This window comes from Trichosurus vulpecula, chromosome 5, assembly GCF_011100635.1.
Source record: "Trichosurus vulpecula isolate mTriVul1 chromosome 5, mTriVul1.pri, whole genome shotgun sequence".
Taxonomy (NCBI): domain Eukaryota; kingdom Metazoa; phylum Chordata; class Mammalia; order Diprotodontia; family Phalangeridae; genus Trichosurus; species Trichosurus vulpecula.
Window position 1 is genome coordinate 1,622,511 of NC_050577.1, and position 10,130 is coordinate 1,632,640.

At 55.5% G+C, this 10,130-nt stretch overlaps 1 protein-coding gene across 1 annotated transcript; it reads right to left on the reverse strand.

Moving 5' to 3' along the window:
- Positions 1-3,014: 3,014 nt before the first annotated feature.
- DLX5 (distal-less homeobox 5) lies at positions 3,015-7,607 on the reverse strand. The gene is made up of 3 exons (XM_036758418.1): positions 7,235-7,607; positions 4,749-4,933; positions 3,015-3,350 (listed from the first exon to the last, which is right to left on the reverse strand). Exons 1-3 carry the CDS (start codon positions 7,605-7,607, stop codon positions 3,015-3,017), a joined length of 894 nt encoding a protein of 297 aa, XP_036614313.1.
- Positions 7,608-10,130: the final 2,523 nt, after the last annotated feature.

Sequence of the window (10,130 nt, forward strand, 5' to 3'; positions counted from 1 at the left end):
CCTCTCCTGCCCCTCCCCCTTTCTTTGTGCGTCGGAAGAGCCCAGAGAAGAGGGATTTCGGCCTAAGTCTAAGAGAAGGAGAAGGGAAAGATAGAAAGCAGAAGGGGAGGCTGAGTGTGTGGAGGGCAAGGGTGAGGACCTTAATGGAAAAGCTGCTGTCCCAAGTGACAAGCGGAAAGCGGTTGGTCACATCAAAAAGTTCAAGGCTTGGAGAGCTGTGCGTCCCACGCGGGAACACCCCCCACACCGTCGCACCCACGCACATTTGTAATAGACAACATAGGGCCGGTGCAGACTTCGGGTCCTTAGCCAGCCAGGAGAGAAAAACGGAGTTCCACCTGCTCTCTGTGCCATAGCAATTCCCTCCATCCTTCCCCATGGTCAGGGAGTGCATACTTCTTTCTCCAGTTCTGAACGTCCCGGAGTCAGACCCGAATCTGGCTCCGTCCAGGACGTCATCGGGTCACTGGACGTCCCAGAGAACCAAGGAGGGAGCTGCTCCCGTTGGGCCCTGGGCAAGGTAGAGGTTGATCCTCAGGCTTTACGAATGGACGTCAGTGAACCCGCTTAAATCTTACTGTACTGCCTGGGTCTCCCGGCTTCCTGCACTCCCACTTAAGCCGCTAGGAGGCTCGATTTCCAGGCTAGCTAATAATACACTTAACTAAAAAAAAAAAGCCAAACGAAACAAAACTAGATAAAACAGAACTAAATCCTAATTCGAGAGCCTCCGTAGTCTTTACTTAAACGAGGTTGGACCAGGAAACAAAGTCGAGGGAGACTGGATCAAGAGGTGGCTGGGCAGGGAGAGAGACAGGATCAAGGGTAGCAAGGCTTAGAGGTTGTTCAAGTGCTTTGGCACTTGGGCTCATCACCATCAAGGCCAAGCCAACCTTTCAGGCCTTGCTTTCCCAGTTCCGAGATCCCCAAGGGGCCTGGGGATGTTTCAAGCTCTAATTCTAACCACCATCACCAACAACAACAACCAACCAACCAACTGAGGACAGCTACCCCTGGCAGCTTTGTCATCCAGGGAATGGCTGGATGACTTCCTCGGGGCAGCTTTGCCTTTGCAAATTTACAGTCCCTAGTTTCTTTTGCTAGCAGGGAAATGCAGGAGGCAGAATAGGACCAGCTGCTGCCAGGCCTAGGTAAAGACTGGGAAATGTCTGGGCCATCTCTGTAGACTATGCAAGAGCAAGAATTGGAATAATAGAAGAACAAATAAGGACGGCCAGGCAGGCAAGCAGATAAAGACGAACAAAGAGATAGACGAACAAATAAAGATGAAAGAAAGTAGGCAGACAGACGGCTGAAGCCCAACAGAGAGACAGACAGAGACAGAGGCAAGGAGGGAGACAGAGACCAGTGGTACAGACACCATTTCGATAGAGCTAAAACAACTCTGCTTTAGTTCCTGGCTTTGGGGAGCTGTTTTGCCAAAGCGCTAGAAAAGCTCCAAGCAGCCTTTCCTGTAACCAATCAGTCACAAAAGAAAGAGATTTAAACGTTACCGTATTATTGTGCCTTTAATACTGAAACTTCGAAGTGCGCTCATTCAATTGCCAAGCCGTACAGTGCCACACCAACTCTGGGAATAAGGGGAAATGCTGCTCTCATCGTTTGAGAGGAAACTCCTTCTAGCACTGAGGGTCTCCCGAACGTGTCTCCTCAGACACCCAGCTTCATCCTCTGGGCGCTGCCTGGGAAACTGGCCTAAAACAGACATGAGGAGAGAGGAGCAGCAACAGCCACAGCTGCCCTTCCCGTTGTCTGAAAGAGCTTCTGCAAAGTATTGTTATTAACATTACCAGTAATGTAGCAATTAAAAAATGATTAACACACTCAAAATGTTTGAGAACTCTTATCTCTTCTTCCTTCTCCTTTCTTCTTCTTCTCCTCCTCCTCCTCCTCCTCCTCCTCCTCCTCCTCCTCCTCCTCCTCCTCCTCCTCCTCCTCCTCCTCCTCTTCTTCTTCTTCTTCTTCTTCTTCTTCTTCTTCTTCTTCTTCTTCTTCTTCTTCTTCTTCTTCTTCTTCTTCTTCTTCTTCTTCTTCTTCTTCTTCTTCTTCTTCTTCCCTTTCCTCCTCCTCCTCTTCTTCCCACAACATAGACCCTGAATTTATTCTTTACTTTGCTCTCAAGCTTGCTTGGGGCCCAATGTAATCTGCCTAATTGCTCTGGTTACCGCCACCACTGCTACACTCGTTGTGCTGGGTTCCGAATTCCAGAGGCCTCAGCGCTCGCCAGCGCAACCCCTGGGGGGGGGGGGACTAGGGTTGGGGTGGGGGTAGAGAATTGCAGCTTCCGAACTTCTCTTCAGCAGAGCTAGTTCGAGGTTAAGCTCGACAAGGTCTACCAGTATCATATGACCAGATCCATAAACCCCAGTAAGCCCGTCTCTCTGCTTGTGGCAGAAATAAAAAACAGAGTCCACTGTCCCCCAGAAGTTATAAGACAATGGAGCCTATGTCGTATACACCAGAAAAATCGCTGTGTTCCAGGACCCAAATGGGCCGGGTGCTTCCCAGGGGCCCTTCCAGGTCTCTCAGAGATTCCCCCCAATGGCTTTCATGAAGTGTCTCCAGACAACTATAGGAAAGTCAGAAAGAATATTTCCCCAAACATGCTGTATTCATGGTGGAAATAATTTTATTTGTCCAGAATATACAGTTTAATTCCTCTATCTACATCTATTTACATGGTTAAAATAACATTGAAAAAAGTCTTTTGAAAAGTTGAGGTCATAAATTTCAAGGCACCATTGATAGTGTCCACGGATGCGCAAAAAGTTCGTCTATAAAAAAGGGGGGAGGGGGTCCTTTGAAATGCAATAACTTACATGCACAAGCTTTACACACGAATCTGGTTCTCCGCTTGTTGGTTTTTAAACACTTCCCCACACGCATTCCTTTCATTAATATTCCTAAAACAGCACAATACGGGAGTCCGGGCAACAGAGACAGAGCACAAGTGGTTGGCGCGCGGGCAAGGGGCTGCGCCCGCTCCTGTCTCTCTAGTAAAGCGTCCCGGAGGTGAGCGCCAGCGGATGCTGGAGAGAGCCGTGCGGCTGAAGGTGAGAATTAAGGGAACCGGCCCCGGGGTACCAGGACGCCGAGTTGTCCAGGTAGCTTGAGGCGGGGGACGGATTGGAAGCTGGAGGATGGCCATGAGGGTGGTGGCCCAGGGAGCGAGCTGCTGCCCCGCTGCCCGGAGGTTCCCACACAGCTGGAGACTGCGGAGAGTTACACGCCATGGGGTCACTGGAGCTGGGACTGTGCTCAGGCGGCATCTCCCCGTTCTTCATGATCTTCTTAATCTTGGACCTTTTATTCTGAAACCAGATTTTAACCTGGGAGGGAGAACAAGTGCAGCCATTACGAGGACAGTCTGGGAGGGGGGTTTGAGCGACCTGAGGTCTGCGGTGACTCCTGGTCAAATGCCCCCCGCCCCCGCCTCGCCTTCTCTCTCTGTCCGGGTGGGGCCAGCCAGGGCGATGCGCTCCCCCTCTGCCCCGACTCACACTCCAGCTCCCGAGCCTCCTTCCTCAGCCGAGACAGAGCCCGCATCAAACAAAGCCAGGGGCTGCGAACCAGGCAGATTCGCGTTATTCCCTGCCTCTCTCCTTTTCTCCCAGTCTTTTTTTTTTTCCTCTCCCTGGCCTTGGTAGCTCCACGATACCTGGCTCAGGAGGCCTGCTCCTGGCGCTCGACCCGGGTTCCACTTCTTTCCCGGATGCGCCAGCTTCCCGGCTTGGGCAAACGCTAGAGGCCAAACACAGAAGCTCCCCGATCCTCCACCGCCTTTCTTCAGGCCCAGGCAGCCCCTCCTGCTTATTCCCGAGGATTTCCCTCCCACCCACGTCCCAGGCGCAGGAAAAGGAGCAAAGGAGCAAAAGAGGGGAAAACGGCCTCTTTTCTCCTGGTGGCCGCGGGGTGTGGGTAGGTGTATGGCCGTGTGCACCGGAAGGTGGAGGGGGGCCGATCGAGTGAAAATCGGTTTGCAAGAAGTCACTGAGATGACCTTTAGAGGGGAGAGGGAAGGAGAAAGCAAGCTCTTGGAAGCTGCATGGAACCAATTTTGCGGCCCCGAAAGTCCCGGGAAAGGAGAACGGACAGAAGGACACCTGGGCAGACAGGCAGGGACCAGACTATCAGGAGGAGGGGGGATCAAGGGGCCACGTGGGCAGACGGACACAGCGCCTCTACCCAGCCACCGGCTCGGTACTCTCGGAACCTTCTTGGCCTTTCCACTAGGAGGCTGGAGGGAGAGACGCCGTTGGGACCGGAGATGAGCCCCAAAGACCCCAAATACCCTCACGCTCCTCCTGCTCCCGGCATCAGCTAGCCGGGAGGCCTGACGAGCACCAGCTCTGGGCGGTTCCTTTGTTTCTGCGGCCACACAGTGTGGGCCCCAGAGGCCCGGTGCTGGACCACCCGGCTGCTCAAGTCCTTCCCCTTCCAAGGAAAGAGGACCCACTAGTTTAGAGCTGGGGTCGGGGGCCGCCAGCAGGAGGGATGAGCACCCACCAATATGTACCACCTCCCAAGGCAAAGGCCTTGGGAGCTAGAGGGAGGAGAGGCCCGGAGGTGCCAGCCGAGCGAGAACAGGTAGGGTGCATCGCCTGGACTCTCACTGCTCTGCTCTTAGCAAGAGCTTTGAACCTAGGGGCGGAGGGGGTGCGGTTGGGAGGTCTGTGGCTCCAGATCTGGAGCCCTCGCCAGGGAGCCCAGCGGGCTGCTGGCTTTACCTGTGTCTGCGTGAGGCCCAAAGAGGCCGCCAGTTCAGCGCGTTCGGGCAGGGCGAGGTATTGGGTCTTCTGAAACCGTCTCTGCAGCGCAGCCAGCTGAAAACTGGAGTAAATCGTCCGGGGTTTGCGAACCTTCTTGGGTTTACCATTCACCATCCTGACCTCGGGCTCTGCAGCGTCTTTGTCTAAACCGTCAAAAAGAAAGCGGGTTAGGGCCCGGCTGAGCAAGGAGGCAGCTTCCTGCCCGCCTGCCTGGCCTCCCCTTCCAGAGCCTGGAGGGAATAGGGAGTCGCTGGGTCCCGCCAAAGTCCCTTGGAGTCCAGGGTTTTTTTTTCCCAACAAAACTCCCTCTCCCGCACTCCACACTCCCTTCTCCCTCACCCCCACCCCAGCCCCCCTTTAAGTGGCAGAAAGACCAAGTCAGGTCAGATAAATTTGCGGACTAGCCTGCCTCCTCTGTCTGTCTCATTGCCCCGTCGGTTCAACCCGGCTGCTTTCTCGGGGTATGAAGGGCCTTGCCCACCTTCTGCCTCGAGTTCTTTGGGGGCCTATTTTCGCCTCCCCCTCCCCTCACGTGGCCCGGACAGACGTAGCAGGGCCGGCCACCGTACAGCGAGGAGTCCAGAACCTGGTGTGGACTCTGCCGCCGCCGCCGCCCTCGGAGCCCACACTCGCTGACCCAGAGGCCGCGAGCCGAGGTCTACCAAGTTCACAGAGCCACAAGCAAGCACTTGGGGCTCCTTCCTCTGAGCTGAGCTGCCCCAGACAGAGGGTCGATTATCCCAGGCCCATAATCTCCCTGCAGATCGGCTAGGACACAGATGCGTCTGGTTTCTTTTACAAATAGACTTAATAAGCCCTTGGCAAAAAAAGGGGGGGGGGGTCGTTCATTTAATGAACGAAACAGAGAGACAGTGAAAGAAACCGAGCCTGGTCGTCTCCTCGGCTCTCCGTGAAGGGCAGCAAAAAGCAGGGGGTGGGGAAGAGCAGGATAGACAGACGTGCGGAACCACAGACAGCGCGCCTGCAGCGAAGAAGATCGAGAGCCTTCGTAAGAAAAGGGAAATGCGGGAAGGCCGAGAAAAAAACTCTAAGGCGTCTTGCGACCTGCGGAGTGTTAAGCGCCAGGAAAGAAGAGGGGTGGGGAGAAGGGACAGAGACAAAGAGCCCTCTCTACGGCAAGAAGCGTCCCTACCGCAACAGTCCCTCCCGCCCCCAAGAAATGATTTTGTCAGAGGCTTCATCTCCCAACTTGGTGAGACTTCAGAGAAATAACTCGTGTGTAGTGTGGTGTGTGTGTGTATGTGTGTGTGTGTGTGTGTTGTGCGTGGTGCGTATGTGCATGTGTGTATACGCGTGTGCTGTGTATATATGTGTATGGTGTGGGTGGCATGTATGCGCATATATGTATGCACATGTGTGCAGTGTGTATGTGTATATGTATGTGGTGCGGTGTGAGTATGTATTTGTGTGGTGTGTGTGTGGTATATGCACACAGCACAGCTCCTGGGGGGGGGGGAGGTGCTGGAGGGCTAAGGAAGGCTGTGGTTTGCTTCTGCCAGCTCAGGGATGCTAATATTAGAAGGATTATTCATGTGCTGAGGGTGGGAAGAGCTCAAAGCCCATCAGAAAAACCTCCCCACAAAGACCCCCCACTTCTAACTGCTGAGCCGCCGCCGCCCAAGCTCTGGAGCCCGCAAACTCTGAAACCAGTCTAGGAGGGAGGAAAAGAGAGAGAGAGAGAGAGAGAGAGAGAGAGAGAGAGAGAGAGAGAGAGAGAGAGAGAGAGAGAGAGAGTGTGTCTGTATGGCTGTTATCTCTCTGTGTGTAGGGAGGTGGTCGAGAGGAGAGGACACAGTAACGTTACCTACTCGGCCAGGCACATACACACCTCAGTTGGTTAGATGGCTTCTGAAAATGCTGAGCTGAAAAAGTCAACTGCATTCTCGGAGCTCCTGTGCCCGAGTAACTGAACTTTGCTCGGCAGCTGCGGTCTGACGCTCCCCAGGCGCAAGCAGAGAGTGCTGGGCGCCCGCAGCTGCCCTGGTACTGGCCCAGGCCTAGCTGCTTAACCCCTCTGAGCTCAGTGCCCCAAGCCCAGCAGCATTTTCCCCCGCTCCCCCCTTCCACCGCCAGTCTTCCTTACTCAGACTTCCCGGGATCGGGATTCTTTCTGCCCAAGTCACCTCTTGAGCCCCGGCCAGCAGCTGTGGAGCGGGGACCCTCCAAGCTGGGCTTTCCCAGAAGGCGGGAGTCTAGCCATGGAGGCAACCTACAAGCAGAAGACCTTGGACTCTTGCGGGTCTGTCTTCTGGCTGCCCTTTCCTCGTCCGTCACCCCCTTTGCTCCGAGGGGCGTACCCACTCTCTCCTCTCGGTTCTTTCTTCAGCCGCCTCGTGTTCCCCTGAGCGCTTTCTACCTCTCAGTTCTCTCTCCCCAGCCCGCGCCCGTTCCCAGCTCCCCACCTGGCCCGGCCCGGTCCTCACCTGGCTGGCCGGAGGAGCTCTGTGCCCGGCCGTAAGCCCCGCTGTACTGGGGATGGTAGGAACTGGCGTAGCTGTAGTCCGCGTAAGCTTTGGCGGGGTAGGTGCCGGGCGGGGGCCCGGTGGCGGCCCCGCTCACGCCGTGGTAGGGATACTGGTAAGGATGCAGTGCCTTGCCGTAGGACGCGGCCGGGGGCGAGCAGTAGCCGTGCGGGGCACCCCCCGCCGGGCTGTAATAATCGGCGTCTGTGGCCGAGGATTCCGGCAAAGTGGGCGACTCTTGAGACGGATGATGCATGGCTGCGGCCGTCTGAAAAGGAGCCGGGAAGTCACTGGAGCGGATGCTGGGACCCCTCCGGTCAAATACCCCGGTCATAATTCGGTGGCAGAGGCCGATACCCAGGCAGTGGAAGTAGCTGCGGCTGCGGGGGCGGAGGCTCCCGGCTTCTTGGGAAGAGGAGGAGGCTCGAGTTCGCTCTTGGGGCTGCTTCGGTCTAAGCAGACATGGCTGTGGGAGAGGAGGAGACAGAGGAGGAGGAGGCAGAGGAGGCGGGGGTAGAGGAGAGGGAGGAGGAAGAGGAGGAGGCAGGCGTGCAGGAGGAGGAGGAGGCGGGATTGCAGAGGGGGGAGGAAGAGGAGGAGGAAGGTGAGGAAGAAAAAGAGGAGGAGGAAGAAAAGAGGCGGCGGCGGCTAGGAGGCTGGGAGCCTCCGAGTCTCGGGCTCCGGCAGACTGCTGGCGGGACGCAGCCTAGCCTTGGTTAAATCCTTAATTGAGCGCTTACGCACAGCGGGGTGGATCGGGTTCCATTGGCCAGAGCCGTCGGGAGCAGCGACACTCGAACTCACCCAACTCGTTCAGCTCCTTGACAAAGCTGGGCTTAAAAAAAAAAGTGTGTGTGTGTGTGTGTGTGTGTGTGTGTGTGTGTGTGAGAGAGAGAGAGAGAGAGAGAGAGAGAGAGAGACAGAGAGAGAGACAGAGAGACAGAGAAAGAGAGACAGAAAGAGAGAGAGAGAGAGAGAGAGAGAGAGAGAGAGAGAGAGAGAGAGAAAGAGAGACAGAGACAGAGAGAGAGACAGAGAGACAGAGAAAGAGAGACAGAAAGACAGAGAGAGAGAAAAAGAGAGAGAGAGAGAGAGAGAGAGAGAGAGAGAGACCCTGAGTGATACAGAGTGTTGTGGGACGGAGGAAAGTTCCCTTAGGGACCTCGCAGGAGCTCCCTCCTTCCCTGCCCTCACACTTGACCCGGAGCAACGACGCACTCGGACACACATAGAAACACTCAGACACCTACTCGAACACAAGCACACATGTGATAACTTTCTCACATTGACACCATCTTGAAGGAAGGCTGGCTCGGGGTTCGAGGGCGCCAGAGTCCTGGGGAGCAGGGAGCTTTGACGAGGGTAGGACGAAGCTTGGTGGCTGGCATGGGGAGGCTTAGGCCGACTAGACTGAGAAAAGCCGAGTTCTTCATTTCTCGAAGAGAGGTTGCTCAGTGGGGATCGTCACATGCTGGGGATTTCAAATTCGAGGAAGCTAAAGATTGAGCATTTCCTTCTCCGAGGTATATCTGGCTAAGAGGCCCTCACTGGGCTGTGGGAGGGTGCACACCAGGGCATACACCGACACATGGGATCACATCAGAGACACACACATCTTACACCCTGGCCCACGCTCTCCCGGCTGCACAGCCGTCATAAGCGACTCCTTAAGCTTTCCGGGTCCATGGATGTCCAGGGAAGACCTCGTCCCCCAAAGCTAGCCTCGGAAGAGCTATCTTTGTAGATGCCTGCTCCTCTTCCACCCCCCACCCCCACCCCTTGCTTCATGTCTCCTTTGTATCTCCCTGGCTCACCAGGCTTCAATAATCCTAGAAGTTCTGAAGCCAAGGAACTGTTCAATCTGGTACTTTGAGGCCAGCTGCAAGGTCCAGATCTCTTTCAGAAAGACAGCTAAGACACTGGCCTCTGGTCCTTCCATTTGCACTAAGAGAAAACGTGGAGGAAACCGGAGCAGGCACCAGCGAGCCAAGCCGTGGGAAGGAGCGCGAGGAAGGCCGCTCTAGGCCTCCTTCTGTGTCCAGGAGCCACAGGGGCCTCACTGTACCCTTGGGCCATGGGTCCTTCTATTTCTAAAGTCCGACCTTGCCCGGACTCCTGGCTCCGGTCTCTTGGTCCATCGGTCCTGGCCTCCTCGTTCCATATCTTCTCTACTGTGCCTGAATATTGCGGGACCGCCCCCCCCCCCCCATCCGCACCTCCTCCCCCCCTCACCTCTCAGTTCCTTTCTTAAAACCTGAGGGGGAGAGAGACAGACAGAGAGACAGAGACAGAGTCAGACACACACACACACACACACACACACACACACACACACACACAGAGAGAGAGAGAGAGAGAGAGAGAGAGAGAGAGAGGGATTTCGGACCTATCTCTCTTGAGGCTGAGCTCGCAACGTCACAGAAATCTCCTTCCCTTTTACCATCTTCCCCCACCCCACCCACCCCCGCCAAGAAGTAAGGCGGGGAGTTGAAGGTATACGGGGTACATTCCTAGTAGCTTCTCCAAGACAGGCGGAAGCCCTTTCCCAGAAGGACTGTCCACTCCAGGCCAGCTCGGGCTCGGTGTCTGAGTGTGTGCCCTCGCGCGCCTGACCGTAAGAAGCTGTGGTCTTCATTGTTTCCACACGACAGGAGCCCCCCCAGAGAAGAAAAGACTCTGTTCTGGGGAAGGTGGAAGAAGAAAAGACGACTCTCCTTATGTTCTGGCTTTAAATATGAAACAAGGCTAAGGGAAGAACATGGGCAAGTTTGGACAATAGTCCCAAGACCTGCGGCCTTGCTGGCCTGGAACTCCCTCGTATGAACCCACACTCGCACAGCCCCGGGACCAAGGAGCG